This window comes from Echiichthys vipera, assembly GCF_963691815.1.
Source record: "Echiichthys vipera genome assembly, chromosome: 3".
NCBI lineage: Eukaryota > Metazoa > Chordata > Actinopteri > Perciformes > Trachinidae > Echiichthys > Echiichthys vipera.
This window is the reverse complement of record NC_139828.1, coordinates 6,758,014-6,775,865: the sequence shown is the minus strand read 5'-3', so window position 1 is coordinate 6,775,865 and position 17,852 is coordinate 6,758,014. Positions and strand designations below refer to the sequence as shown.

The following is a 17,852-nucleotide window of genomic DNA, read 5'->3' as shown; positions in this document are numbered from 1 at the left end:
TGAAACTAAGCATCAGGGAGCACGTCGTCTTCCACAGAGCCCACCATTTTGCACCGTGTTTCTACAGGAGCCCTGAACGGACAAACCAAACACTCGCTCTAGACGGCTTTTCATATTTTTACGTTCACTGAATGTCGCTGTATCTCGACACGCTTGGAAAGAAGGGTTTGAGGGAAGGGGGTATTCAGTTGGCTGCAATCTGCAACCTCACTGTAGATGCCACTAAGTCCCCTTACTGGCTTTTAATCCGGCTTTCAACCTTCATCCGCTAGTTAAGGCTGAAATAAAGTACATGTATTACATATTGACGACGCTGTCGTTTGGGGTACAGTTCTCCCTGTAGGTATATGAGCAGTAAATAAAACAGTTTGACATCTTGATTTCAACAAAGTGTGTTGAGTTAAGAATAATTGTCATTAATTTACTGGTCACGATGAAAATTCATGTGACCTATCAATCCAGACTCCAGTTCTATAAACTAATGATTAATGAATGCAACAGCAGCGACAACAACAAGAGGACTCAAGGGAACAAATAATGAGGTGATCCACTTTAAAGTTAAGTGAGTCAGTTTAATCTGACCAACTTTGATCTTATCGCAGCAATGTCGTAACTTTTGTTTTCAGAGGTCGCACTTTACGTGAACATTCATGACCTACTGACACAGCCCAGCCCCTTTGAATAGAAACAAGCTATCACTCATAACATCAACCCAAGCAAGAGAGTGTTGTATAAAAGCTCCACAGCCATTATACGTATAAACATATATATATATATATATATATACTGTCTCTCTGTGTCTCTCAGTCTGAGGTCTACATTTTGTTTGTCTCTTTCCGTCCTTCCCTGCCTCCAAGTTACAGTAAATGTATTGAATCTGAAGGCATGCTGTGACTTCACACATAGCCATGTTTCTGTGTTAAGTGCTTTATTTTCTTCATCCCTGTGAACAATCCATGAGAACACAGTGAATGACCTGAAGCAGAGAGATAAAGGCTTGGGAGGGGCCGTCGAGCAAAGGAGACAAGTGCCACTGAAACCGAAGTCAAGAATGCAAACTTGGGAAGTGGGACTCCATCGAAATGGGATGTGCCGACAAAACACACCATGCAGGGAACTGTGCCTAAGTCGTGTCTTTCTTATACTGATAGCTTTTGATGGTTTTGAGGCGTTTAGTAATGGATTTAAATGAAAAATCAAGTTGATTTCCTTCGAGATGGTCTAATCCCTGAACTAACTTTATGTAGGCTACATGCCAGGCTGAAAAGGATCTTTTATCACAGGAGAATAAAGGGCCGTCGCCTCCTAGTTGCTCTTCGTGTATTAGAAAAAAAAGGAAGTCAACATGAAAGTGGATACGGGCCATAAACACGCCAGGAAACTTTAGCTGCCCCGCTTAAACAATAGCGCAATCTTGAAGGATGCTGAAAAGGAATAAGTGCTGTGAACAACCTTGATATTTCTTTGTTTTTTTATGACTGTGATATTGTCCTGAAGTAGACACTGTTACAGGTCACAGGTGTTGAGCATCTTACAATGCAACTTAACACAAAGTCTAAAGAGTTATTATGAATCAAATAGAGTCAGTCGGGTGTTCAGTCAGCTGCACATATTAAAGTGCTCTTGAGGATTAAAAAAAAGAACGTTTGCCACTGACGTTTGACTCAAAGAAGAGAAAAACACTGATTTGGTGTTCCGCACATAAAAAGAAGTGTTTTTGGTCCTGTTTGTTGCTGTGGCCTCTCAGGTCTTAAGGCCTATGTGGCACTTTTTGGGGTTTGTCTTGATGTGGTCCTTGTTCCTTTTCCTTTGGCCCCCTCAGGCACGCTTTTCTAGAACAAGCTGTGGGTAGAGGACTTGCTTGGGAAGGCGAGAGTCAGGCATCTGAATCACGTGCTCAGTGCATCTGGGCTGGTGTTGGGCAACGATGGCAGTGATGGAGGAGATGCCAGCCTCCTCCAGGACACTGGTAGTATAGTTGTGATGTCATAACCGTGCAGACCTTGTTTAAAGACACACTTTCTGAATATGGGCTATGTGAATTTCTCTGTGGATTGAGCCTTTCAAACTCTCACACTATTTATATAGCACCTCGACCTGCTTTATAATAAAAAAAGACAAGGAAATCTCACTTTTTACAATAGGGGACCCACTTTTGGAAGCCTTTACTCCATTAGATAGCCATAACCAGCGGTTATAAGCCTCATAGTTATCGGTTAAAATGTGCCTGCTACAATTGTCTGTAGGTTCAGAAGTCTGTTTTCATCTGTTCACACTTACTTGTTTAAGTTAAGGCAATAAAACTATGTGGTGAAGGTTTAGGAAAAGATCACGGTTTGGATGAAAATGCTAAAAAACAAAAGTTAACTTAAAAAGTTGCAGTTTCAGATGAGATGCAAACTCTTGCAAATGTCAGCTGATCCATCCACCACCCCAAACTTTCTTCTTATATGGAATTTTTGGTCTTTTAATATTTTCTACTATCATGGTGGGTGATCCAGCAACTAAGGTAACTAAGAGGTAAAGTAAGACCATACCGCCTCATATCTATGGGAGTGATAAGCAACTGATAACACACATTCACTTGTCTGTCAACAGTCAAATTGGCTGAATATGGGACCTTTAGAGAATCTCACCTGATAGTGTTTCGGACAGTGGGGTGTTACGTAAGCTGCTAAAAGTCACAAAGAAGTGTCGCCTCTTTGGCTGAGTCATGTTGCCTGTTTTCACCGTAAATGGCAACTGCTCCCCACTGAGAGCCAACACAGTATCATTATTGATTCCTTTTGTGTTTTGAAGGACAACTCAAACTTGTGCATTGAAAAGGGGGCAGGGCTGCACATGTTTCTGGGATGAGTGCCATGTGAAGCTGGGTGTGTTTATAAAGGAGAAATCCGTGGAGGAAGAAGTACTCGGATCATTTACTTGAGTAAAAGTATCAATACCATAGAAATACTCTGTTACAAGTAAACATCCTACATTTAAATAAAAGTATTAACTATCTTATGCAGAATGAATACTTGTACAGTGTTACAGTATAATCACGATGGTGTGCATTCATTAGAGGTACTGTAAAAGTCAACCTGTATGCTGATGATCTTCAGCTGTTCACTGTGCACACGATTGCTGATTTATACTTTATATAATAACTATAATAGTCATTACTACTGTTTTAAAGATAGTGCTACTTGTTGCTGCTCATGGAGGAATTGTTGGGTCTCTGTAAATCATGAATAAGAGTGTGATCTTGACCTACTTTATATGTAAAGTGTCTTGAGGTATCCCTTGCGATTTGGCACTGTAAATACAATTTAATTGAATTGGTAGCTATCACTTTAATTTGTTTTATTGATCATTAAATCTGTAGAGATCGCAAACATTTCTGCTTATTTAGAAACTGGTAAATGGCTCTTAAAGAAACAACAAAGAAAAATAAACTTTATTATATTGCTGTTATTACTGAAGCCAGATTCGTCTCCTCTTCCATGTTTGAACAGTTGTTTATCATTCCAGGAGTAGTGATGAATTATAGGATTTACTTTTCCCCTTAAATCAGAAAGTTAAAGTGTTTAAACATCAAGTAAATACCAGAGTGTGTGTCAGGTGATAGAGACTATACAACTACAGTACCTCATGTTTTTCTTTTGAATCATTTGTTAGTTGGTTGTTCTTTTACATAAATAAGACAGAAGTGTGTAAATGTATTCAGTCTCATCAATCCAGTGTATTAAAAATATTGTCACCATCTCAACACAGAATAACAATCAAACAATACAAGGGACATCAATTAAATCAGCTGTACAGCAGTACAGTAACACTGTACCTGAACCAAGATCTAATCAAGAAAATCTGGCTAATTTTAAATTCATTTAAGAACACACACACACACACACACACACACACACACACACACACACACACACACACACACACACACACACACACACACACACACACACACACGTGCATAGCTAAATACACCACAGAACTTTAAATCATGAAATTTGTACCTAATGAATCTGAAAGTTTCATGGGTCTCTTGTCTCTAAAGTACAGGTTTATTATCTTTGTTAGGTTTTCATTTTTTATTTTAGCCTTTTTCTCATCACTTTATTTATTTATGTTATCTCATTCATATAGGACTCAGTTATGACATCAGTACACCCACTTCCATCTCTTCAGTGACATATATCCTGAACTGTTAGCACTGGTGGTTTAACCAAATCAGGATAATGAATAATGATGACCTTTTTTTCACTTAGGTGTCTGAGCGTACAGGCACCTTATGAAGCAGCTATAACAGTGCTGAACACCGCAAACACCTTTACCTATGATGGTACATGATGATCAGGGTCTCTGCAATCTACTGTTTTTTGTTTTGTCTCCTTAAGCTGCTACTGTGTGTGCGTGTGTGTGTGCGTGTGTGTTTGTAAGCTTGTCGTTTTGAATGTGTCTTTTAAAGGTCAAGCCTTTTCTTTTTGATGCTTTTATTTTAAATTATTTCTGCACTTTAAAGGATTGTACTGTACATTTTGCTGTACTGGTACAATGACAATAAAGACAATTAAATTCAAGGAAAGACTAAACACACAGGCACCAAAGGTCCGTCCAGGTGTCTTTCTTTGTAGCAGTAAAATATGTGGTAAGAAAGAAAGAAGGAAGGTTTAAAGAAAGAAAGAAATTTAACAGTATTTCAAATGAGATCTTTGTAAATACCAGCTGATCATAAACAAGGTTGTCCTTTTATTACTGTACTGTATAATTTTCATGGCTAGAGAAGAGAATTTCAGTAGCAAACAAACACATGATAGTCAAGACTTTGGTGAATTAGCATCCTGAACGATGACAAAATGTAACCTTTATTAAGTACACAAGTATTAAGTAATATTGTTAAGTACACATCTATGTACAAAACAAACCACAAAACACAAAATATTGATGATGGGATTTCTTTATTAACTGACATGCGTCTGTTTTTCACAACTGACACATTTTTAAAACAGTTAAATACATCCTGAGAACAAACGGCACAGATCAGCGTCTGCCTCACATCCTCAGGAGGCTTCGTACTTGGGACTGGACCTACGATTTTTTAATTTGGTCAATTCTCCAATTAATAATCCTCAAAGTGAAGGGGCAAAATTGTTTCAAATGCCTGTTGGAGCACTGTTACTGTTTTGTGTGTTATTTTAGGTCAATTAGATCAATTTGGAGTCGTATTTAATGCAAGAACTCAGGGATAGACATGAAATTAATTTGTAATTACCCAAATTAAATCTTTCTTTATACAGCATATTAATTTAGTTCTGGTTGTCTGTGGATCAAATAATTCATCATGAGAATGTATTTTACATTCAACAAATTCCTGCAATGATTTTACTGCATGATTTTGATAATTATGATTGTTTTTTGTCAAATTTAAGCGCTTTGTTGTGTTCGTTGAGGTCACTGGTTTAGTTTGGCTTTGAAACATGAACATCATTTTAAGGCATGCTATCTAAACATTTGTTTCTCTGCATGTTATCACTTAGGTTTCATGGCCTACAGACAAGCATGTTTATAGCTGGTTAATGCGTCTATTGAGCTGTGAGCGAGGCTTTATTCCAGTGGGGCAGGAGTGATGCAGGAGGAAGAGGAGGATGAAGAAGATGGAGGAGTTTGTTGCATCTGTGGAGAAGAGAGAAAGTCACATTCATTTTGCAGGAAATTTATTTGTATTATAGGTCATTTATAGACATCTTGTTATGAAGTTGGACTTTTGTTGCAGAATAGTGTAAATTGCAGGTGATGTTGCATTTTGACCAGCAGGGGGAGACGTTAATACACCTGAACTTATGTAATGGATAATTATTCAATGTATCTTCTCACAGTGGTTCGTATGAAATCTTACGAAAAGTTATGCATTATTATTTGTGCATCGTTCAACAACAAAACTTTATTTGTATGTTTTTAATAATGTTCATACATGCATGGCGTTGGTGAAGTTCATAAGTTACATAACAAGAAAAGTTAAAATGAGACAACGTTGACTTTTCTTTCACACGGGACACGACCAGCCGCCTCTTGGGGGAAAGTCTCGACCCATCCATCGATCCCGACCTCCTCCCTACGCTGACTTTGTCGCTCTTTATGTCACATGACTTCCTCACCTGCACGTCCTGGCTCAGGACTGCATGGGTCATTATTTAAATAGTGCATTACCTGTCGTAGGCATAAGTACGAACAGTGAATGAAACTGAATTATTATCTCTTTAGAAATTAATGCACTTTAGAGTTTGTAGTGGACCTCCCTTCTCACATAATTGTCTTGTCTGTGTTGCTTTAACATTTGTGCTTTTATAAAAGATCGTCTTTGAGCTTGAAAATTGCCTCTCTAGTGAACTGCAATGCTTCAGAATAAGTATGGAAATTATATAAAACAATGGGAGCAAACTTCATACTTTATACTTTCTCTCAGTCACTCACTTTGTGATTAGCATTTTCTGCTAAATCCAGCTTTCACTTCTGTACAGGTCAGACATAATACATTATAATTATTATACATTTACTTACCGTGTGCTAGTCCACACTTCTCTTCCCTCTGTAAATCACTGCAGAGGAACAGGTTAAAGGGACATTAGAGAAGTCATTTTAAATATGTTGCTCGACTTTTTTACCTGTTATTGTTGGGGTGGTTTCAGTGATTTTGACTGAATATTTATGCAGATTAACAGACTCACCTGTGCCAACGTTGCTCCCTGAGCAAGTGACTGAGAGAGCAGAGACAAAAAAAAGAGTACAATTTAGTAAAAATGTTCATTTTTTCATCCTGGAGTCCCTAAAATATCTAGAAAATATAAATTGTTTTACTGCTCTTGTGCTATGTTCTCATCCCAAGTAAAGCTGATATTAAAAATTCCTTAAAATGACTGAAGTAGTGTGTGTTCATGCTGTTCATTTACGTTATAAAACAGCAGGGTTAACTATTATAATGACAAACAAAAGAAGGAAACATTCACTTCTAAACAAAATTCTAATATGTTTCATCCCAGATGTTACAGTGTGATCCTCCCCTACCTGAGTACAGTCTCTGGGGGCAGAACGAGGCTTTGCTGCCCTCTGGTGTGAGCGGAGCCACCACTACTTTATAGACCTCCCCACACTGGATGTTGTCAACATCACAGCTGCTTTCCCCGGGGCCGGCCGTGCAGTTGTAGTTGTTGCTGCTGCCCAACATGTCTGTGATGTAGCTGTGGCTGCTGCCGGCGTTGCGCCAGTGCACCCGTAGAGAGTTCCCAGCATGCCTGTAGAGCCTGACACCTGACGGACAACAGGCACCTGAGAGATAGAGAGAGAGAGAGACAGTGTGTATAGTGTTATAACATATCACCATGAACTGTTTTTCTGTGATTTTTGTATTTAAAGTGAGCACAAAAGCCCATCTTTGCTAGTTTTCTATCTCAGGGATTTCTTTGGTAAATGGACTTGTACTCATATAGCGCCTTTTTAGTCTTCTGACTACTCAAGGCGCTGTCACAGTGTTTGTCACATTCACCCGTTCACACAGACATTCACACTGATGGCAGTGGACATCTACATACCATCTAATCTAACCATTCACACCACATTTACACACCCATGCGCTGCACGGGGAGCTATTCGGGGGTTCAGTGTCTTGCTCAAGGACACTTTGACATGAGGATCGGGGGAGCTTGGGATCGAACTGCTGATCTCTCATATTGGGGATAGCAACTTTAAGTTTAAAGCATAAAAGTGTTACTTTCCTGGTACAGTCTCACTTAAATGGGGAGCTCTTAAATCACTTATATATAATGATTGCTTCCATGTTTTGCAAAGCATACTGTAAAGCTGCAGGAATAAAATGCACATCATTTGGGTCTGAATATCATTTATATTTTATTTCTGTGTGTGTTAAAGCCTCTTTAATGTAGTTCTGAAAGGATTTTTAAGATTTTTGAGGTGAAAGTTAAAAAGTTAACCACTCAAAATAAATGTTTTGGGTGCAGATACTCTTTCTTTCTTTCTGCTAGAAAACATCATCACTCACTGGACGAGAAGCCCTTAAAGGTGCAGTTGGAGCTGAGCCCGCTGTGGCTGAACGCCTCCATGGTGACGGTGTAGTTGGTCCCACAGGTGATGCATCCCATGAGGCAGTGGGAGTCCTGCGTGTGGCAGCGGGCGTGACCACGCGTCGATGTCAGGGAAGAGATGAACGAATGTGCCCCTTTGGCGTGAGACCATGAAACGTTGGTCATTGCCTGCGTCACTTGGTCCACTGTTAGATTCACTGGGCAACAGGGTTCTGTGAGAGAAGAGGAAATATGTAGTAATAATGTCTGTATTTACATCTTTGTCACATTAATATCTATTTACATCTGTTTGTCACATTTTTATCTGTATTTGTATCCATTTATGTCACAATAATATCTGTATTTATATCTGTCACATTAATAACTGTATTTATATCTGTTTATGTTACATTAATAACTGTATTTGTATCCATTTATGTCACAATATCTGTATTTGTGTCTGTTTATGTCGCAATAATATCTGTATTTGTGTCTGTTTATGTCGCAATAATATCTGTATTTGTGTCTTTATGTCACAATAATATCTGTATTTGTGTCTTTATGTCACAATATTATCTGTATTTGGGTCTTTATGTCAGAATAATATCTGTATTTGGGTCTTTATGTCACAATATTATCTGTATTTGTGTCTTTATGTCACAATATTATCTGTATTTGGGTCTTTATGTCAGAATAATATCTGTATTTGTGTCTTTATGTCACAATAATATCTGTATTTGTGTCTTTATGTCACAATATTATCTGTATTTGGGTCTGTTTATGTCACCATAACATCTGTATTTGGGTCTTTATGTCACAATAATATCTGTATTTGTGTCTTTATGTCACAATATTATCTGTATTTGGGTCTTTATGTCAGAATAATATCTGTATTTGTGTCTTTATGTCAGAATAATATCTGTATTTGGGTCTTTATGTCACAATATTATCTGTATTTGTGTCTTTATGTCACAATATTATCTGTATTTGGGTCTTTATGTCAGAATAATATCTGTATTTGTGTCTTTATGTCACAATAATATCTGTATTTGTGTCTTTATGTCACAATATTATCTGTATTTGGGTCTTTATGTCAGAATAATATCTGTATTTGGGTCTTTATGTCACAATATTATCTGTATTTGTGTCTTTATGTCAGAATATTATCTGTATTTGTGTCTTTATGTCAGAATAATATCTGTATTTGGGTCTTTATGTCACAATATTATCTGTATTTGTGTCTGATTATGTCACAATAATATCTGTATTTGTGTCTGTTTATGTCACCATAACATCTGTATTTATATCCGTTTATGTCATAATAATATCTGTATTTATATCTGTCGCATTAATAACTGTATATCTGTTCATGTCACATTAATATCTGTATTTATATCTGTAACATTAATAACTGTATTTGTATCCATTTATCTCACAATATCTGTATTTATATCCATTTAAGTCTCAATAATATCTGTATTTGAGAGGCTCGTGCTGGCCCAACACGTCACTAACATGCTTTTATATTGTTGACAGGTGTCTGTACGTTATGATTGAATGGATCAGTCCAAACCTGTTTCCAGAGACTGAGAGAAGCTGGTTAAACTCTGGCCGAAGGGGCTGTGTGCCGTGGCGCTGACTTCATAGGTGGAGCCGCAGGGAAGGTCAGTGATGACACAGCTGGTTCCGATGGAGGAGCACACGTGTGTGCCGTCGTCTCCGGACGCACTCACATGATAAGTAGCAGCTCTGTTATTTGCTGTCCAGCTCACATTGACGCTGGAGGAGTCTTTCATACTCAGCATCAGGTTCATCGGCGTACAGGGAGCTGATGGGGAAAGAAGGGTTTAAAAGGGTGTTTTTATACCTTTGAGGGTCCTATAACAATTTTTAGATGTGTTACATATTCATCTACATTCCACAACTTGTTATAAACATTCAAAACTGGTGATTTCTGATCATTTTAAGAGGAAATCTGTCGTTAAAACAAAATACAAGCTTTCTTTATCCATGTTTTTTGTTTGTTTCATTACACACTCACCGGCCACTTTAGAAGGTACTGAACGTTATAAGAGTTCTCCCCATTCATTTATGCAAATTAGATGGACAAAATTTTATTATAACAACTTTTTAATATAATGAAGCTATGACCGCAATAACGAGCACAATGTAAAATAATAACTTTTCTGTTTAAACTTGGTAAAAGTAGAATTCACTAAAATACTTCATTGATTTATAACCATTATGTGTCATACTGTCACTGTGGAGCTCAAAAGGCTTAAGGATGGGGTCAAATATAAAGTATTTTATGAGTATTTCTATATAGTATTTTGTGATTTACCACAAATAATTATACGTGCCATTTCAGTCTGCCAGGAAAAAGATTTTACTACTGTTTAACGTCAAATTTATTGATATTTGCTGTGTATAGACTTATCTCTGAAGTTTTCTACCTGTGTTTTTGGTGTGAGCTTTGCATGCACGGTTACAGCCGCTGATGTCGTTGCAGGGCGTCACCACCACACTGTAGGGGCTGTCGCAGCTGAGGTCAGAGAGGGCGCACACCGGTGCCGTGTCGTTACACAGGATGACCTCTGAACCGTCCGCGGCCCGAGTCTCGTACAGCTCTGCTCCCCGTGAGGCCGTCCACGTGATCTCCAGAGTGTCAGTGCTCACCGTCGACAGCGACACGCCCTCTGGACAACAGGGCACTGAGAGACACAGGTGACACACAAGTTTACATTCACATATACAGGAAGAGTATCTTAAAACATGCCGCCAACAGCTGCTACTTACAGGTGGTGTAGTTGAGAATCGGTCCTTGAGGGCTGCTGCCAGCATCATTGATTGCAAACACAGATATCAGGTATGTGTAGCCACACTTGCAGTGGTAGGTACAGTTGTTGCTGGTGGTGTTGCAGGTCTCCTCGGCGCCGTCAGCTGTCTTGATATAGGTCACGTAGCTGTCAGCATGAGGCACCTTGTCCCACGTCAGCATGCAGTTTTCTTCTGTGGGCTCCACAAGAGCCAGAGACTCTGGGGGGCAGGGGACTGAAGGGACAGGACACACAGCAGACTCAGTCACTCTTATCCATAACTACCACTCATGTGTTTGTGTAGTGTCCATTGGCTCCATGGACAAAGATAAAGGAGTTCAACGGCATTAAAACGCAGGCAGAAATGGCTACGTTTCTTTTTGATCGCTAAGCTAACTTTCCTGTTTACTTAGCTGTAACGGCTAACGCTAACTGTCAGTCAAACTCCTCTGCAATACTTGTTTTCATGGTGTGATTTACCGGAGGGAAGGGTTCAAACAGGCTCAAACTGACTCCGGTCTCCTGTAGGCTACTGGACCAGACCTGCCAGACATGGCAACCCGAGTGATGGAATTATCTTTTGTTGTTGCGACTACGATCTTGAGACAAAAGATGGCAGTGTTCTGCTCATTCTCCATATTCAACCTTTAAATAGTCTCCTTAATTTTTGGTGTTTGGTTCCTACATAGACAGAGCAGGGGACCTCTTATAATCTATAATCTGTGCCCTGGGACCCATTGTTTCATCATCCGTTCATGCTTATTGGTTACCCATAATGACAATCAGATAGTATGTATATGTATATGTTTATCTGTTTTTATGTGTTTAAAGTCAAAATCGAGAAGAACAAAACTAGCTAATATAAGTGTGTAGCTCTGATCCCAATCAAATCTCTAATACTCACAGGAAACGAACACCACAGGGCTGGATGGGTGGCTGGGCCCGGCCTGGTTGGAGGCGGTGACCTGGATGGTGTGAACTTCTCCGCAGCCCACTGGCCACAGGGTGCAGGAGCTGGAGGTGGAGTTACAGGTGAGGTTCTGGTCACTTGTCACAACGTACTGGCTGGATCCGTGGAGATCCCAGGACACAGAGAGGCCGGCCACACCGTTACTCTTCACCATAGACACATTGACAGAAGATGGCGATGGTGGTCCTGTAAAACAAAGGAAGAAAACGTAAGATTTCTTTGACACTACTCTGAAGTTCAACACAGTAATAGAGTTATAGATGTCCAAAAATGTTACTGAGTGATGTATCAATGCATCTCCAGCAAATATTAAAATAATAATAGTCTTAATGACATTGTCACATGACTGTTTACTTCCTGGTTGTACCATGAGAAGGAGCAAGCTGGTGGCAACATCACAGCTCCCAAACAAAATGTTTGCAACACAAAGATAGGGAAATTATTTTTGGTACACATCATTTTTAAGGTGTCTGGTAATGAGGTGAGCATTTGCAATCACTCAACTTTGTTCAGTGTGGTCAAAGAATGAGTTGAACATGTTGATCTGCTGAAGTTTAAACGTGGAAAGGTGGTTTAAGTGCATTTCTGAGGAAAATAAAGTAGTCTTAATTCCACTGTCTTCATCAAATAGCTGTAGTTTAGTTTTTAGATTAAGGTTTTATAGAAAATAAGTTGATAAAATATGATAGGCCACATTTCTGTTGTTTTTTTAGGGACTCTAAGGAGGTAGAGTGGGTCGGCGGTTCCTCATGTCCATGTGTCGAAGTGTCCTTTGGTAAGACACTGGACCCCAAATTGTTCCTGATGGTTGGCCAGAGCCTTGAGTGGTACGATGGCCATCGTTGTGTGTGTGTGTGTAGCTATTTTTTGAAAAAAGCATGGTATCCATTTATTGTTGAGATGCACTTTACTGATAAGTAGATAGATAGCTAGAGAGTTGGATGGATAGATGGATGGATGGATGGATGGATGGATGGATGGACGGATGATGGATGGATAGATAGATAGATAGATAGATAGATGGACAGGTACATAGATAGATGGATAGATAGATAGATAGACAGGTAGATAGATAGATGGACAGGTAAATAGATAGATAGACACATAGATACATAGATACATAGATAACTGCATGAAATACATCCATATTTGTATCTATATACGATGTATCATTATATAGAGCAAGTATTTGTAGTCAAATGAAACTGTCTTGGCAAAACTGTAACAACACATTTGTTGCTATCAGCAAATTCGCCAAAAGTTGCGTCCTCATCCTCTGAGGTCATAGTTTAGGTCTCTTTCCATTATGACTACTGGATTGGGATTGTTCTCTAGGACGGGGAACAATGTTGAGGAAGCAAACGAGCCACTTGACACACTTATCCAGTATCACACAAATAAGAGTTCTTAGGCGTTATCATTTTTTTTTATCTGTAAATGTAAAATATTTCTCAGGTATTGGTATAAAGGCATGCGGACTCCTGTTAGAGGATAAAAACACACAGAGAAGTGTCTCACTGCCTCCTCACTTGTTATCTGGGAGTTGTTCCTGCTGCCCTCTCCCTCTCGCCCCTCGACGTCCCAGGCAGACACCTTGATGGTGTAGAGTGCGCCGGCGTTCAGACCAGAGACGCTCATGTTGGTGTTGGTGGTGTTGAGCGTCTCGTAAGTCGTCGCATGAGCGTCTTCCACGTACAGGGAGTAGCGGACAGCGTGAGCGACGGGGGCCCAGGATACAAAGATGCTGTCGTTGGTGGGAGAGGAGGTGGAGATCTGAAGAGGAGGAGGCAAAACTGTGGAGGAGAAGAAAGTCCGACCAGCTTTACATGTGTGATGTTTTAGGGGATGGAGACTTTACTTCAATACTTTGGTTGTTGCTGATTCAGCCATTCATATTTAATGTTTTAAGTCTTTAGTAAGTTGTGATTCTAGTAAGTCAAGTTTCACTTAAGTCCAAGTCTCATGACCTAATTTTTGTGACTTGAGATCTGAAATTTGAGTTCGACTTGAGTTGTCATTTATAGTCGTCACAGATGCCACTGGTGATGTCACAATTTGACCTCTACTGTATGAAAACCACAGTTTTAATGTTGTTTTCTGACTAAAGCTGAGCAGTTTATCTCAGATATGTGAACTTTAATTCACTCAAATTCAGACGTGAAAGCTTTTTAGGCTGTTTATTGTCACGTTCTTTTGATTTCATGTTTATTTTTTTGCCAACAAGTGACTGAGAAGTCTGTTTTTAGATTTTGAACATCTAAGGATATATGAATAAATCCATGTTTAGTTGTATGGTTGATTTAAATGTAACATATTAAGTCTACATTTGTGAAATTACCTTGTTATTATTATTATTATTGTTATTATTATTATAACCTTTACTTAAACTTGGAAATAAATTAAGGAGCAACCTCATTTACAATATAGCCGAGACAAAACACAAAACATTTGAAATATGCTTAAGCAAAACCAAAAATACCAAAAAGCAAAGTGACAAAAATAAATTGCAAACAGAGTCTGGTTAAAACCAGGATCAGTTGGAAGTGAAATAAGATGCAGTTATGGATTGAAATTGTCCTGATGATAAAAGTGTGGTAGGTTTCACATGGTTCTGCAGAGTGTCCCAGGTTGCAGGTGCACAGTAAGCCATGAAATCGAGATGAACACAAAAACATGTTGAAACTGCTTGAAGCATGTTCTTTTTGGCTCATGTGGGTCAGATTTTTCCCTGCAGGATGGAGGTGAGAGGAGACAGCTACACTCTCAGGAAGAGGTCAACCCTTTGTGTTTGACACTGAACAGCCAGGTACAGTTTCCACCGATACAGGAGAGGCCCTGAGGGGGCGCTGATGCATTTGTTGGGTAAGAAAAACCTGGATCTGCACAAACAGCGAAGATGCTGTTTGTATACATTCACTTACAGATATAGTGGCTCCGCTATGGGACAATGAGGCAGATCAAGTGACTTCTGCAGGGCACGGGGGTTGATGAGAACAGTACACATTGTTTCTCAATGAATGTGACTCATTTGGACTCATAAACCAGCCCTTGGGTGCTATTTTTCTTTTTTTACCGGATACATTTACAAGGCTTTTTTTCCCCAGCTGTGGAAGTGGAAAACATAAAAATCTAACAGTCTGCACACAAGTAAAAAATAATGTGACAAAGCTACCTGTCTTTGCAGTCACAGGAGAAGACGGCTGGCTGCGACCTCCACTGTTTGCAGCCATGACGCTGAGCGTGTACTCTGTGTATGGTGCGAGGGATGTGATCACGGCGGGGGAGGACGACACGGTGTCTTCCCTGAAGAAGCCGTTGGCGTTCTGGATCCGTACGATGTAGTGAGTCGCCCCGGTCTTCGAGCTGAAGCTGGCCGTCAAGGTGGTGCTATCCTGGGCCTTCACTGTCTGGATGGGATCCATCATCTCAGGGGCTGAAATAGTCACAGTTCAGATCCGAGATGGGGTTTAAGAATAGGATGCTGACTGTAAAACTTCAAACTTCACTTCAAAAAGAGAGATTTTGGTTGTGAGACATGAGGGAGGGCTTCTGAGAAATAGCTGGCGGGGGGAATTGACATGTTAACCTAAACATTTCAGGGATTGAGTGAGGGGAAACAACACTTAATTTTGTCCCATCTCCCTGTGTACAACGACAACAAAAATCCTGGAAAGATATTTTCATCGCAATTCTGAGGTCACTGTCAGCTGCCGATCATCAAAGTAACATTTAGGTGTTTACATTTACGATGTAATAGCTGTTATACTGGATCCACTCTTTCTTCAGACTGTTTTCTATGTTGACAGATAATCAGTGTGTCTGAATATGGCAGAATAAAGCTGCGCTATACACATTTTAAAAGGTATTTTCAGACAAAGACACACATGCAACACCAGAAAATGCACTAAAACAGCTTTTTTCATGTAAAATTAAACAGCAGAAAAGCGCTAAATAGTATATTTTGATATTAATTGCTCAAACATCACAGGTATGGGCAGACGTGTACCTCACCTGTGGATGAGTCAATAGTTGCGGTGCTAAGTACTTGGGAATTATCCAGGGCTTCAACTGTGAATGTGTACAGGATGTTGGAGGACAGAGAGTTGACGGAGCCCAGCACCGTGTTTGGACCAAACGTGGCAAAAGCGATGGGGTTGCTTGGTGAGTCCTTGGGGGCGACGGTGATCTTGTATGAGCTGGCTCCGGAGTACCTGGTCCATTTGAGAATGGCGTTCTTGGATGATATTGAGAACACGGATACTTGTATATCTGATGAGAGGGATGAAAGAAGAGGTGATCACTACAGCTAGTGTTTAGCACCCTGAGACGTGGATTATTTTACGCGTAAATGCGTGATATAATCAAGGCTTTGTGGCTTATATATCAAAATGATATGAAAATCAAAAGTGGATTTAACGGAGACCATACATTACCTTGAGCTGCAGCCTGGAAATTAAAATGGGAAAAAAATATTAATAGCAATAGTTTCATGTAATCATTTAAAGTGGTGACATAGCGCTGTGCTCCTCAAACAAATGTTATTCCATCACTGTACCTGTGAGCATATGCACAGCAAAAAAGAAGCCCCCAGCCACCTCATCGCGCCCATTCTTCACGTCTGTCTCTTAAAAACACTTCTTTTTTAATGTAAATGCTTCACTCTTAACTGTTTTGTCTTTTCTGAAACACACCTGGGGTCCGTGCTGGTTGAAATACCTGCACCTGGTCCCTCCCACTGAAGGCAAACGTCCACTCGTAGTGCAGCAGAGAGACGCACCTCTGGGGCAGGTGCAGGTTCAGGAGCACGACAAGGAAACACCTTTGTAGCTACAGGCGCGATATTCTATATCCAAGGATGCAGTCAAGACAACACCAAACGTGGCATGATAGAGGTCTGACAAAGTAATAGGACGACCGTAGCTTAAGGTCTCAGGTCACTCCCTTTTACACTGAGGTGGGAAAGATTTTCTAAATATATGATTTGACTTCACAACCATAGAAGTTTATTTCAGCCAGAGAATGGAAAATAGATGACATTCAGAATAAAGACGGTTAACATTATGATATAGTCAAAACATCAGACTCTATTAGACATTATTATAAGATTGTCAAACTCAAATCCACACAGCTGTGACTCAATATGTAATAAGTATGACTTAATATTTCATCATTTTGGATTTAGTAAATCAGAGATTGACTTATTCTTTCATACTTATTTTCTAATTATTTAAATATTTTGACATAGAATCTCATAATTTTGATTTAAAATGTCAAAAAAAACTTTTTATGTCATATTTACAACTTTAAAACTTTGTTTAATTGAACTTAATATACTTTTTTAATTATCACAAGTACATTCATTGTTGCCTTTCAGTTTCCCCTGGTTCCCATAAATTGTAAACAAAAATACAAAACTTTTTGCAGATTTCGATTATAAATCCTGAATAGAAGTGTAATATAATAGTATAGTATAATATAAATATATTGGTGTATGTCAATGCAGTTTATTAAGTACTTAAAATGAGCTCCACCTTTACCAGCTCCAACATTATTGCATCACTGATTATAATACAATAATGTAATATAATTCTGAAATGGGTCACTCTGCATAATGAGTACTTAGCAAATACTTTTGCACTGATACTTAAGTATCCATAGTTTTGAATGCAGGACTTTTACATGTAACCAGTTATTTTTAAATTGTTTCTACTTTAGTAAAAGGTCTGAGTCCGTTACTTCTTTCACATCTGCTCTGTTTTCTCTTATCTTTGCATCAGACCAGTAGGAACAGGTGCACACCATTTATGGCAATGAATGAATACATGAATGTGTCTTCTTTGCAGATCCTACACCCAGGTTCCACTTTTTTACTTTTGATTTGTGTGGGTTTATACAAAATTTTTCCAAGAATAGTAATGTGTAGCTTAACAGGAAACAAGGTAAGTTTAAAAACAAACAAACTGGGTCTTTACAGGTAGTTTTACACAGTAGGTCAGT

General features: G+C 39.2%; 1 protein-coding gene across 1 annotated transcript; it reads right to left on the bottom strand.

The window, feature by feature from the left end:
* Positions 1–5,503: 5,503 nt before the first annotated feature.
* On the bottom strand, positions 5,504–16,455 carry LOC310966868 (fibronectin type III domain-containing protein 7-like; the record flags this gene model as incomplete). Its single annotated transcript, XM_083940798.1, has 14 exons — positions 5,504–5,667; positions 6,553–6,590; positions 6,720–6,749; positions 7,057–7,317; positions 8,048–8,302; positions 9,643–9,897; positions 10,523–10,780; positions 10,866–11,120; positions 11,790–12,041; positions 13,385–13,648; positions 15,028–15,288; positions 15,867–16,124; positions 16,289–16,301; positions 16,411–16,455. 13 exons carry the CDS (start codon positions 16,453–16,455, stop codon positions 6,559–6,561), a joined length of 2,439 nt encoding a protein of 812 aa, XP_083796924.1. The 3' UTR covers positions 5,504–5,667; positions 6,553–6,558.
* Positions 16,456–17,852: the final 1,397 nt, after the last annotated feature.